This window comes from Coloeus monedula, assembly GCF_965178545.1.
Source record: "Coloeus monedula genome assembly, chromosome: 40".
In the NCBI taxonomy this organism is placed as follows: Eukaryota; Metazoa; Chordata; class Aves; order Passeriformes; family Corvidae; genus Coloeus; species Coloeus monedula.
This window is the reverse complement of record NC_138820.1, coordinates 1,416,209-1,429,073: the sequence shown is the minus strand read 5'-3', so window position 1 is coordinate 1,429,073 and position 12,865 is coordinate 1,416,209. Positions and strand designations below refer to the sequence as shown.

The following is a 12,865-nucleotide window of genomic DNA, read 5'->3' as shown; positions in this document are numbered from 1 at the left end:
GGGGATTTTTCCTCTAAAATTCAGGAATTTCCCTCCCAAATTTAGGGATATTTTCCCCCCTAAAATTTGGGAATTTTCCCCTTCCAAATTTTGGGATTTTTCCCCTAAAATTCGAGAATTTCCCTCCCAAATTCAGGGATTTTTCCCCCCTAAAATTTCGGGATTTTTCCTCCCCAAACTTTCAGGATTTCCCCCCCAAATTTGGGCTTTTTCCCCTAAAATTCTGGAGTTTTCTCCCCAAACTTCCAGGATTTCCTCCCTCCCCCAAAATTTGGGATTTTTCCCTCCCAAAATTGGGGATTTTTCTTCCCAAATTTGGGGTTTTTTCCCCAAAAATCACCAATCCCCCAAATTGGACGATTCCCCCCAAATTTGGACAATTTCATTTTCCCATTAAAATTCAGGATTTTCCCCCAAACCTTCCGTCCCTTTCCCCTCAACTCGGACGATTTTTCCCCCCCCAATTTTGGGATTTTTCACCCCAAAACGACCACGGGAAAGGGGGGAGGGGCAGCTCCTTTATTGGGGTCCCCATTTTGGGGCTTTTTCCCCCAAATTTGGGGCTCCCAGGGGGGGTCACAGGTCCAGGTCCTCGTCGGGGTCCTCGGGGGGGTCCTCGGGGGGGGGCTCGGGGTCGCCCCTGGGGGGATTTGGGGGAAATTTGGGGGATTTTGGTGAAATTTGGGGAATTTGGGGGGATTTTGATGAAATTTGGGGGATTTTGGTGAAATTTGGGGGATTTGGGGGGATTTTGATGAAATTTGGGGGATTTGGGGGAAATTTGGGGGGATTTGGGCAAAAATTTGGGGGGATTTGGGTGAAATTTGGGGGGATTTGGGGGAAATTTGGGGGGATTTGGGGGAAATTTGGGGGGATTTGGGGGAAATTTGGGGGGATTTGGAGAAATTTGGGGGATTTTGGAGAAATGTCGGGGATTTTGGAGAAATTTGGGGAAGTTTGGGGGATTTGGGGGGGTTTAGGGGAAATTGGGGTGATTTGGGGGAAATTTGGGGGATTTGGGGAAATTTGGGTGAAATTTGGGAGGATTTGGGGGAAATTTGGGGGGAATTTTGAGGGAATTTTGGGGGGAATTGGGACCAGATTTTGGGGAATTTTGGGGGGGGGGTTGGGGGAATTTTTGGGGAGAATTTGGGGGGGTTTTGGTGGGATTTTGGGGGGGGGATTTGGTGGGATTTTGGGGGAATTTTTTGGGGGGAATTTGGGGGATTTTGGGGGAATTTTTTGGGTGGATTTGGGGCCAGATTTTGGGGGGAATTCGGGGGAATTTTTGGAGGGAATTTCGGGGGGAATTGGGGGTGGATTTTGGGGGGGATTTGGGGGGATTTTTGGGGGGGGATTTGGGGGAATTTTTTGGGGGAATTTGGGGGGATTTTGGGGAATTTGGGGGGGATTTTGGGGGGAATTTTTTGGAAGGAATTGGGGGGGATTTGGGGGGGATTTGGTGGGAATTTTTGGGGGGGAATTCGGGGGAATTACGGGGAATTTTTTAGCGGGATTTCAGGCAAAATTGGAGGGGGAGTATTTGGGGAATTTTGGGGGGGATTTTGGGGGGATTTGGGGAATTTTGGGGGGGTCCCGAACTCACCTGGGCAGGTACGGGGGGGTCAGGGCCGCCCGCGCCCCCCGCTCGGCCCCCGACAGCCCCAGGCGGAAGGTCAGGGGGGGGACCCCCAAATTTGGGGCCTTTTGGGGCTTTTTGGGCTCTCCCCAATTTGGGGAGGGGTCCCCGGGGCTCGGGGGGGGCTCGGGGGGTCCCCCCAAGGAGCCGTCGGGGAGGAGGGTGAGGGTCTCCTGGGGGGGGGGGGGAGGGGAATTGGGGCTGGGAGACCCCGAAAATTGCCCCAAAACCGCCCAAATTCTCCCCAAAACCCACCCAGAGCCCCCCAAATCCCCCCCCCCAAATCCTCCCAAATCCCTCCCCCAGGACCCCCCAAAATCCTCTCAAATCCCCCAAATTCCCCCAATTCCCCCCAAGACCCCCCAAATCCCCTCAAATCCCCCCCAGGACCCCCCAAAATCCCCCCAAAGCCCCCAAAATCCACCCAAATCCCTCCCAGGCCCCCCCAAATCCTCCCAAAATCCCCTCAAATCTACAAAATCCCCCCCAAATCCCCCCCAGGACCCCCCAATTCCACTCAGGATCCCCCAAAATTCCCCCCAAAATCCCCTCAAATCCCCTCAAATCCCCCCCCGGACCCCCCAAATCTACAAAATCCCCCTCAAATCCCCCCCAAATCTCCCCCCGGACCCCCCCCAATTCCACTCAGGATCCCCCAAATTCCCCCCAAAATCCCCCCAAATCCCCCAATTCCCCCCTAAATCCCCTCAAATCCCTCCCAACCCCCCCCCAAATCCCCCCAAAATCCCCCCAAATCCTCCCAAATTCCCCCAAAATCCCCCCAATTCCCCCCCAAATCCCCCCCAGGATCCCCCAAATTCCCCCCAAAATCCCCCCAAATCCCCCCCAAATTCCTCCAGGACCTCCAAATCTACAAAATCCCCCCAAATCCCCCCCAGGACCCCCCAATTCCACTCAGGATCCCCCAAAATTCCCCCCAAAATCCCCTCAAATCCCCTCAAATCCCCCCCCGGACCCCCCAAATCTACAAAATCCCCCTCAAATCCCCCCCAAATCTCCCCCCGGACCCCCCCCAATTCCACTCAGGATCCCCCAAATTCCCCCCAAATTCCCCCCAAAATCCCCCCAAATCCCCTCAAATCCCCCCCAGGACCCCCCAAATCTACAAAATCCCCCTCAAATCCCCCCCAAATCCCCCCCAGGACCCCCCCAATTCCACTCAGGATCCCCTAAATTCCCCCCCAAAATCCCCCCAAAATCCCCCCAAATCCCCCCCAGGACCCCCCCAATTCCACTCAGGATCCCCCAAAATCCCCCCAAATCCCCCCGAAATCCCCTCAAATCCTCCCAAATTCCCCCAAAATCCCCCCAAATCCCCCCCAGGACCCCCCAATTCCCCTCAGGATCCCCCAAAATCCTCCCAAATTCCCCCAAAATCCCCCCAATTCCCCTCAGGATCCCCCAAAATCCCCCCAAATCCCCCCGAAATCCCCCCAAATCCCCTCAAATCCCCCCCAGGACCCCCCAATTCCACTCAGGATCCCCCAAATTCCCCCCCAAAATCCCCCCAAAATCCCCTCAAATTCCCCCAAATCCCCTCAAATCCCCGCCAGGACCCCCCCAATTCCACTCAGGATCCCCCAAATTCCCCCCAAATCCCCCCGAAATCCCCCCAAATCCCCTCAAATCCCCCCCAGGACTCCCCAATTCCCCTCAGGATCCCCTAAATTCCCCCCCAAAATCCCCCCAAAATCCCCCCAAATCCCCCCCAAATCCACCCCAGGACCCCCCCAATTCCACTCAGGATCCCCCAAAATCCCCCCAAAATCCCAAAATCCCCTCCAAATCCCCTCAAATCCCCTCCAAATCCCCTCAAATCCCCCCCAAATCCCCCCAGGACCCCCCAAATCCCCCCCAGGACCCCCCCAATTCCACTCAGGATCCCCCAAAATCCCCCCAAAATCCCCCCAAATCCCCTCAAATCCCCCCCAGGACCCCCCAAATCTACAAAATTCCCCCCAAATCCCCCCAAATCCCGCCCAGGACCCCCCAAATCTCCCCCAGGACCCCCCCAATTCCACTCAGGATCCCCCAAAATCCCCCCAAAATCCCCCCAAATCCCCTCAAATCCCCCCCAGGATCCCCCAAATCCCCCCAAATCCCCCCAAATTCCCCCCCCCCAGACCTGGCCCGGACCCCCCCCGCTCCGGGGGTCCCGCAGCAGCCGCAGCCTCCGGGGGGCTCCGGGGTCCCGGGGGGGCCCCCCCAGGAGCAGCTGGGCCCCGGCGAGACCCCCGAGAGCCCCCAAAACGGGGGGGGGGTGCAGCTCCTGGTGCAGCAGCGCCACAATTCGGGGAGGGGGCTCTGCAAAGGGGGCGGGGGAGGGCTTGGGACCCCCCCCCCCGAGTCCCAAAATCCTCCAAAATTCCCTCAAAAATCAACCCGGAACCGCCCCCCCCCCCCCCCCACCCTCCAAAATTCCCAGGGATCTGCACAAAAAATCGCTCAGGAGGCCCCAAAATTCCCCCCCAAAAGCCCGTCGGGACCCCCCAAATCCTCCCCAAATCCCCCCCAAAATCCCCCAAAACCCCCCCAAAATTGCCCCAACCCCCCCAATCCTCCCAAAATCCCCCAAATCCCCCCCATATTCCCCCCACTCCCCCCAAAATCCCCCCCAAATCCCCCCCAAAATCCCCCCAAATCCCCCCAAACCCCCCCAAAATTCTCCCAAATCCCCCCAAAATCCCCCAACCCTCCCCAAACCCCCCCCAAATCCCTCCAAATCTCCCACAAAATTCCCCCAACCCCCCCCAAATCTCCCACAAATCCCCCCAAAATCCCCCAAAATCCCCCAACCCCCCCCCAAATCTCCCCCAAAATCCCCCCAACCCCCCCCAAATCCCTCCAAAATCCCCCCAAATCTCCCACAAAATTCCCCCAACCCCCCCCAAATCTCCCCCAAATTCCCCAAACCCCCCCAAAATCCCCCAAAATCCCCCAACCCCCCCAAATCTCCCCCCAAATCTCTCCAAAAATCCCCCAAATCCCCCCCAAATCCCCTCAAAATGCCCCAAACCCCCCAAATCCCTCCAAAATCCCCCCCAAAATTCCCCCACCCCCCCCAAATCCCCTCAAAATTCCCCCAAACCCCCCCAAATCTCCCCCCAAATCTCCCCCCAAAATCCCCCAAATCCCCCCCAAATCCCCCCAAACCACCCCAATACCCCCCAAAATCCCCCCAAAATTCCCCAAAATCCCCCAAACCCCCCCCAAAATCCCCCAAACCCCCCCAAATCTCCCAACCCCCCACAAATCCGCTCAAAATTCCCCCAAACCCCCCCAAATCTCCCCCAAATTCCCCAAACCCCCCCAAAATCCCCCAACCCCCCCAAATCTCCCCCCAAATCCCTCCAAAATCCCCCCCAAAATTCCCCCAACCCCCCCAATCCCCCCCAAAATCCCCCAAAACCCCCCCAAAATTGCCCCAAGCCCCCCCAAATCCTCCCAAAATCCCCCAAATCCTCCCAAAATCCCCCCAACCCCCCCAAAATCCCCCAACCCCCCCCAAACCCACCCAAATCACCCCAAAATCCCCCCAAACCCCCCCAAAATTCTCCCAAATCCCCCCAAAATCCCCCAACCCTCCCCAAACCCCCCCCAAATCCCCCCAAAATCCCCCAAAATCGCCCAAACCCCCCAAATCCCCCCCTAAATCCCCCCAAACCCCCCCAAATCCCCCCAAAATCCCCCAAGCCCCCCCCAAATCCCCCCAAAATCCCCCAAAATCGCCCAAACCCCCCAAATCCCCCCCAAAATCCCCCCAAACCCCCCCCAAACCTCCCCCAAAATCCCCCAAGCCCCCCCCAAATCCCCCCAAACTCCCCCAAATCCCCCCCAAAATCCTCCAAATCCCCCCAAATCCCTCCAAATCTCCCACAAAATTCCCCCAACCCCCCAAAAACACCCCAAATCCCCCCCAAAATGCCCCAAACCCCCCCAAACCTCCCCCAAAATCCCCCAACCCACCCAAATCTCCACAAAAGCCCCCCAAAATTCCCCCAACCCCCCCAAATCTACCCCAAATTCCCCAAACCCCCCCAAAATTCCCCCAACCCCCCCAAAATCCCCCCAAACCCTCCCCAAAATCCCCCAAACCCCCCCAAATCTCCCAACCCCCCCCAAATCCCCTCAAAATTCCCCCAAACCCCCCCAAATCTCCCCCCAAATCTCCCCCAAAATCCCCCAACCCTCCCCAAACCCCCCCCAAATCCCTCCAAATCCCCTCAAAATCCCCCAAACCCCCCCAAAATCCCCCAAAACCCCCCCAAACCCTCCCAAATCTCCCCCAAAATCCCCCCAAAATTCCCCAAAATCCCCCAAACCCCCCCCAAAATCCCCCAAACCCCCCCAAATCCCTCCAAAATCCCCCCCAAAATTCCCCCAACCCCCCCAATCCCCCCAAAATCCCCCAAATCCCCCCAACCCCCCGAAAACACCCCAAATCCCACCCAAAATGCCCCAAACCCTCCCAAACCTCCCCCAAAATCCCCCAAATCTCCCCCCAAAACCCCCCCAATCCCCCCAAATCTCCCCCAAATCTCCCCCAAGTCCCCTCAAAATCCCCCAAATCTCCCCCAAAATCTCCCCCAAATCCCCCCAAAACCCCCCCCAATCCCCCCAAATCCCCCCAAATCTCCCCCAAACCCCCCCAAATCTCCCCCAAAATCTCCCAAACCCCTCCCAAAACCCCCCAAATCTCCCCCCAAATCCCCCCAAAATCCCCCAAAATCCCCCCCAAACCCCCCCCAAAATCCTCCCAAACCCCCCCCAACCCCCCTCCCCCCCCTCACCGTTTTTGGGGCCCCCCCCCAGCAGCGCCCCCAGCCCCCGGCAGAGGTGGGGGAGGGGCTCCCGGAGCAGGGCCCAGCTCAGCGAGTCCAGGACGAGGGTCCGGGACCCCCCCGGGGGGGAGGGGAGCCCCCCCAGGAGCCCCCCCAGGAGCCCCCCCAGGAGCCCCCCCAGGAGCCCCCCCGGGCCAGGGGGGTCCCGGCCCAGCCAGCCCAGGGGGTCCCCGAAAAGCTCCAGGAACTGCAGCCTGGAAATGGGGGGGATTTGGGGGGGATTTGGGGGATTTTGGGGGGATTTTGGGGGATTTTGGGGGGTATTGGGGGGGATTTGGGGGGATTTGGGGGGGGTTTGGGGGGGGTTGGGGGGATTTGGGGAGATTTTGGGGGGGGTTGGGGGGATTTTGGGGGATTTTGGGGGGGATTTGGGGGGGTTTGGGGGGATTTTGGGGGATTTTTGGGGGGGTTTGGGGGGATTTGGGGGCTTTTGGGGGGATTTTTGGGGGGGTTTGGGGGATTTTGGGGGGGTTTGGGGGGATTTTGGGGGGGATTTGAGGGGGATTTTGGGGGATTTAGGGGGCATTTGGGGGGATTTGGGGGATTTTGGGGGGGTTTGGGGGGTTTGGGGGGGATTCGAAGGGGGATTTGGGGGGGGTTTGGGGGGATTTTGGGGGGATTTGGGAGAATTTTGGGGGGGATTTGGGGGGGTTTTGGGGGATTTTGGGGGATTTTGGGGGGATTTTGGGGGGATTTTGGGGAGGTTTGGGGGGGGTTGGGGGATTTTTGGGGGGTATTGGGGGGGTTTGGGGGATTTTGGGGGGATTTTTGGGGGGGTTTGGGGGGGTTTGGGGGGATTTGGGGGGGATTTTGGGGGGGTTTGGGGGGATTTGAGAGGGATTTTGGGGGATTTTGGGGGATTTTGGGGGGGATTTAGGGGGGTTTGGGGGGATTTTGGGGGGATTTGGGGGGGTTGGGGGGATTTTTGGGGGGTTTTGGGGGAGATTTGGGGGGATTTGAGAGGGATTTTGGGGGATTTTGGGGGGATTTGGGGGGATTTTGGGGAGGTTTGGGGGATTTTTGGGGGGATTTGGGGGGGGTTTGGGGGGGGTTGGGGGATTTTGGAGGGATTTGGGAGAATTTTGGGGGGGATTTGGGGGGGTTGGGGGGATTTTGGGGGGATTTGGGGGATTTTGGGGGGGTTTGGGGAAGTTTGAGAGGGATTTTGGGGGATTTTGGTGGATTTGGGGGGATTTGGGGGGGATTTGGGGGGGTTTGGGAGAATTTGGGGGATTTTGGGGAGGTTTTTGGGGGGGTTTGGGGGCTTTGGGGGATTTTGGGGGGGTTGGGGGATTTTGGTGGGATTGAGGGGGGTGGGGTGATTGGGGGGTTTGGGGGTTGGGAGGCATTTGGGGGGATTTTGGGGGTTTGAGGGGGATTTTGGGGGGGTTTGGGGAGATTTTGGGGGGATTTGAGAGGGATTTTGGGGGATTTGGGGGGGTTTGGGGGGATTTGGGGGATTTTGGGGGGGTTGGGGGGATTTGGGGGATTTGGGGGGGATTTAGGGGGGGTTGGGGGCTTTGGGGGGATTTTGGGGGGGTTTGGGGGATTTTGGGGGGGGATTTGAGGGGGTTGGGGGGGATCTGGGGGGGGTTGGGGGGCTTTTGGGGGGTTTTGGGGGGAGATTTGGGGGGATTTGAGAGGGATTTTGGGGGATTTTGGGGGGATTTGGGGGGATTTTGGGGAGGTTTGGGGGATTTTTGGGGGGATTTGGGGGGGTTTGGGGGGGGTTGGGGGATTTTGGAGGGATTTGGGAGAATTTTGGGGGGATTTGGGGGGGTTGGGGGGATTTTGGGGGGATTTGGGGGATTTTGGGGGGGTTTGGGGAGATTTGAGAGGGATTTTGGGGGATTTTGGGGGATTTGGGGGGATTTTGGGGGGATTTGGGGGGTTTGGGAGAATTTGGGGGGATTTTGGGAGGATTTTGGGGGGGGTTTGGGGGCTTTGGGGGGATTTTGGGGGGGTTTGGGGGATTTTGGGGGGATTTGAGGGGGGTTGGGGGATCTGGGGGGGTTTGGGGGATTTTGGGCTTGGCTTGGGGATTTTGGGGGGTTGAGGGGATTTTTGGGGGTGGGTTGGGATTTGGGGGTTTGAGAGGGGATTTTGGGGGATTTGGGGGGGTTTGGAGGGGGGGATTTTGGGGGGGATTTGGGGGATTTTGGGGGGGTATTGGGGGAATTTGGGGGGATTTTGGGGGATTTTGGGGGGGTTTGGGAGAATTTTGGGGGGGTTTGGGGGGATTTGGGGGATTTTGGGGGGGGATTTGGGGGGTTTGGGGGATTTTGGGGGGGTTTGGGGGATTTTGGGGGGGATTTGGGGGGGTTTGGGGGATTTTTGGGGGTATTGGGGGGGTTTGGGGGGATTTTGGGGGATTTTGGGGGGGTTTGGGGGGTTTGGGGGGATTCGAGGGGGGATTTGGGGGGGGTTGGGGGGATTTTGGGGGGATTTGGGAGAATTTTGGGGGGGATTTGGGGGGGGTTTTGGGGGATTTTGGGGGATTTTGGGGGGATTTGGGGGATTTTGGGAGGTTTGGGGGGGATTTAGGGGGATTTGAGGGGGATTTGGGAGTTTTGGGGAGATTTGGGCGATTTTGGGGGGATTTGGGGGTTTTGGGGGGGATTTGGGAGACATTTGGGGGGATTTTGGGGGGTTGAGGGGGATTTTGGGGGGGTTTGGGGGATTTGAGAGAGATTTTGGGGGAATTTGGGGGGATTTGGGGGAGTTTTGGGGGGGTTTGGGGGGATATTGGGGGGATTTGGGGGAATTTGGGAGACATTTGGGGGGATTTTGGGGGGTTTGAGGGGGATTTTGGGGGGTTTGGGGATTTGAGAGAGATTTTGGGGGATTTGGGGGGATTTGGGGGGGTTTGGGGGGGATTCCAGGGGGATTTAGGGGGCATTTTGGGGAATTGGGGTGAATTTGGGGAATTGGGGGGACATTTGGGGGGATTTTGGGGGGTTTGGGGGAATTCGGGAATTTGGGTGGGTTTGGGGTATTTTGGGGATTCGGGGGAATTTTGGGGGATTTGGGGGCATTTTGGGGAGTTTTGGGGGAGTTTGGGAGGATTGGGGGGATTTGAGGGGGGACTTGGGGGGTTTGGGGGGGTTTAAGGGGTTTTAAGGGGTTTTGGGGGATTTTGGGGGGTTTTAAGGGTTTTTTGAGGGGCTTTTGGGGGGTTTTAGAGGGGTTTTGAGGGTTTGGGGTTTTTTGGGGGGGTTTTTGGGGGTTTATAAGGGTTTGGGGGGTTTTTAGGGTGTTTTGAGAAGTTTTTCGGGGTTTTATTGGGAGTATTTTGGGGTTTTTAGGGGGTTTTGAGGAGTTTTGGGGGTTTTTTGGGGGGTTTTGAGAGTATTTTGGGGGTTTGGAGGGGTTTTGGGGGTTTTTAGAGTATTTTAGGGGTTTTTAAAGGGGTTTTGGGGGTTTTTGAGGGGGGTTTGAGAGGTCTTTGGGGGTTTTTAAGAGTATTTTGGGTGTTTTGAGGGGTTTTGGGGTTTTTTTAGGGTGTTTTGAGGGGTCTTTGGGGGTTTTTAAGAGTATTTTGGGGGTTTTGAGGGGTTTTTGAGGGGGTTTTGAGAGTATTTTTTGGGGTTTTAAGGGGTTTTGAGGGGTTTTGGGGGTTTTCAAGTGTATTTTGGGGGTTTTGAGGGGTTTTTAAGGGGTTTTTGAGAGTATTTGGGGGGTTTTGAGGGGTTTTGGGGTTTTTTTAGGGCGTTTTGAGGGGTTTTGGGGGGGTTTTGAGAGTATTTTGGGGGTTTGGAGGGGTTTTGGGGTTTTTTTAGGGCGTTTTGAGGGGTTTTGGGGGGGTTTTGAGAGTATTTTGGGGGTTTTGAGGAGTTTTGGGGTTTTTTTAGGGCGTTTTGAGGGGTTTTGGGGGGGTTTTGAGAGTATTTTGGGGGTTTTGAGGAGTTTTGGGGGTTTTTTAGGGCGTTTGGAGGGGTTTTGGGGGGTATTTTGGGGGTTTTTGGGCCCCCCACTCACCGCTCCCTCACGAGGGGGCTCAGCCCCACCTCGAACTCCTCCCGGGGCACCTCCAGGAGCACCACGAGCACCGGCTCGGCCCTGGCGGGGTTTGGGGGGGCTCTGAGCCCTCCGGGACCCCCAAAACCCCCCAAAATCCCCCCCAAAAACCCCTAAACCGCCCCAAAAACCCCCCGGAACCTTCCCAGACCTCTGCAGAACTCCCCAAAATCCCCCCCGGACTCCCCAAAACTGCCCCAAAATCGCCTCAGGGATCCCCAAAATCCCCTCAGGATCCCCCAAAATCTCCTCAGGGACCCCAAAATCCCCTCGGGGCCCCCCAAAATCCCCTCAGGACCCCCAAAATCCTTTCAAGACCCCCCAAAATCCCCTCAGAGACCCCCAAAATCCCCTCAAAATCCCCCAAAATCCCCTCAGGACCCCCAAAATCCCCTCAGGACCCCCAAAATCCCCTCAAAATCCCCCAAAATCCCCTCAGGACCCCCAAAATCCCCTCAAAATCCCCCAAAATCTCCTCAGGGCCCCCCAAAATCCCCTCAAAATCCCCCAAAATCTCCTCAGGACCCCCAAAATCCCCTCAGGGCCCCCCAAAATCCCCTCAAGATCCCCCAAAATCCCTTCAGGGATCCCCAAAATCGCCACGGGACCCCCCAAAATCCCCTCAGGGCCCCCCAAAATCCCCCAAAATCCCCCAAAATCCCCTCAGGACCCCCCAAAATCTTCCCAAAATCCCCCAAAATTCCCTCAGGACCCCCCAAAATCCCCTCAGGACCCCCCAAAATCCCCTCAGGACCCCCCAAAATCTCCTCAGGGACCCCAAAATCCTCTCAAAATCCCCCAAAATCTCCTCAGAACCCCCCAAAATCCTCTCAAAATCCCCCAAAATCCCCTCAGGACCCCCCAAAATCCCCTCAGGACCCCCCAAAATCCCCTCAGAGACCCCCAAAATCCCCTCAAAATCCCCCAAAATCCCCTCAAAATCCCCCAAAATCCTTTCAAGACCCCCCAAAATCCCCTCAGCACCCCCAAAATCTTCCCAAAATTCCCCAAAATCTCCTTAGGACCCCCAAAATCCCCTCAGGACCCCCCAAAATCCCCTCAGGGACCCCCAAAATCCCCTCAAAATCCCCCAAAATCCCCTCAGAGACCCCCAAAATCCCCTCAAAATCCCCCAAAATCCCCTCAAGACCCCCCAAAATCCTTTCAGGACCCCCCAAAATCCCCCCAGGACCCCCCAAACCCTCACCTGGCCGCGGCCTCGCTGACCAGGGCCCGGAGGAGGCTCCGACCCTCGGACTCGGCGCTGTCTGAGGGGGGAGGGGCGGGGAGGGGGAGGGGAGACCCCCGGGGTGAGCCCCAAATTCCCAGAGCCCCCCAGGACCCCCCAAATCCGCCCCTAAAATCCCCCAAATTCCCCCCAAACGCCCCCAAATCATCCCCGCCCCCCCCCCCCCCGATCGGCCCTAAAACCTCGGAGATCCTCCCCAAAAAATCCCCCCCAAAATCACCTAAGAATTACCCAAAATCACCCAAAAAAATGCCCCCAAAAATCCCCCAAAAATCCCAAAAAAATTCCCAAAGAATCACCCCAAAAATGACCCAAAAAATTCCAAAAATCCCCCCAAAAATCCCCTCAAAATTCCCCCCAAACCCCCCCAAAACTTCCCCCAAAATTCCCAAAAAAATCCCCCAAAATCCCCCCAAAAATTCCCCCGAAAATCCCCAAAAATCCCCCCAAAAATCCCCCAAAAATCAAAAAAAATCCCCCAAAAATTCCCCAAAAATCCCCCCAAAAAATCCCCCCAAAACCCCAAAAATTCCCCAAAAAATCCACCAAAGTCCCCCCAAAAATCCACCAAAAAATGCCCCAAAATCACCCAAAAATCCCCCCAAAAATCCACCAAAAATTCCCCCCAAAATCGCCCCAAAAAACGCCCCCCAAAAATCACCCAAAAATCCCCAAAAAAATCTCCCCAAAATCCTCCAAAATTTCCCCAAAAATCCCCCCAAAAATCCCAAAAAAATCCTCCCAACAAATCACCCAAAAAAACCCCCAAAGCCCCCCAAAAAATCCTTCAAAGCCCCCCAAAACCCCGCAAAAATCCCCCCAAATCCCAAAAATCCCGGAAACCCCCCCAAAAGTCCCTCAAACCCCCCAAAATCCCCCCCAAAATCCCCAAAATCCCCCAAATCCCCCCAAAATCCCCCGCACCCCTCACGAGCAGCAGCCCGCCGCTGCCCAGCGCCTCCAGCATCGTCGCGCGGCGCCTCCCGATGACGTCACGCGCAGACATGGGCGCCGCCATGTCCTCCGTGAGGCGCCTCCGTACGGCAAAGCGCGCCGCCATGTCCTGATGACGCACGAAGAGCGACGGGGCGCGGCGGA

At 57.0% G+C, this 12,865-nt stretch overlaps 1 protein-coding gene across 1 annotated transcript; it reads right to left on the bottom strand.

Annotated features, from left to right (window-relative positions):
* Nucleotides 1–503: 503 nt before the first annotated feature.
* Nucleotides 504–12,740, bottom strand: ELP5 (elongator acetyltransferase complex subunit 5). The gene is made up of 7 exons (XM_082300484.1): nucleotides 12,692–12,740; nucleotides 11,726–11,786; nucleotides 10,480–10,560; nucleotides 6,451–6,695; nucleotides 3,786–3,964; nucleotides 1,607–1,812; nucleotides 504–640 (listed from the first exon to the last, which is right to left on the bottom strand). The coding sequence occupies exons 1-7, from the start codon at nucleotides 12,732–12,734 to the stop codon at nucleotides 577–579; spliced, it is 879 nt and encodes a 292-aa protein (XP_082156610.1). The 5' UTR covers nucleotides 12,735–12,740; the 3' UTR covers nucleotides 504–576.
* Nucleotides 12,741–12,865: the final 125 nt, after the last annotated feature.

Bases quoted from the DNA above. Each gene is read 5' to 3' on its own strand.
- ELP5 (XM_082300484.1), bottom strand. From the start codon at position 12,734: ATGCTGGAGGCGCTGGGCAGCGGCGGGCTGCTGCTCGTGAGGG. The intron at 11,787-12,691 runs GTGCGGGGGATT...CTCCCCCCTCAG, and splicing joins CGGGCTGCTGCTCGTGAGGG to ACAGCGCCGAGTCCGAGGGT. The intron at 6,696-10,479 runs GTGAGTGGGGGG...CCCCATTTCCAG, and splicing joins AGCCCCCTCGTGAGGGAGCG to GCTGCAGTTCCTGGAGCTTT.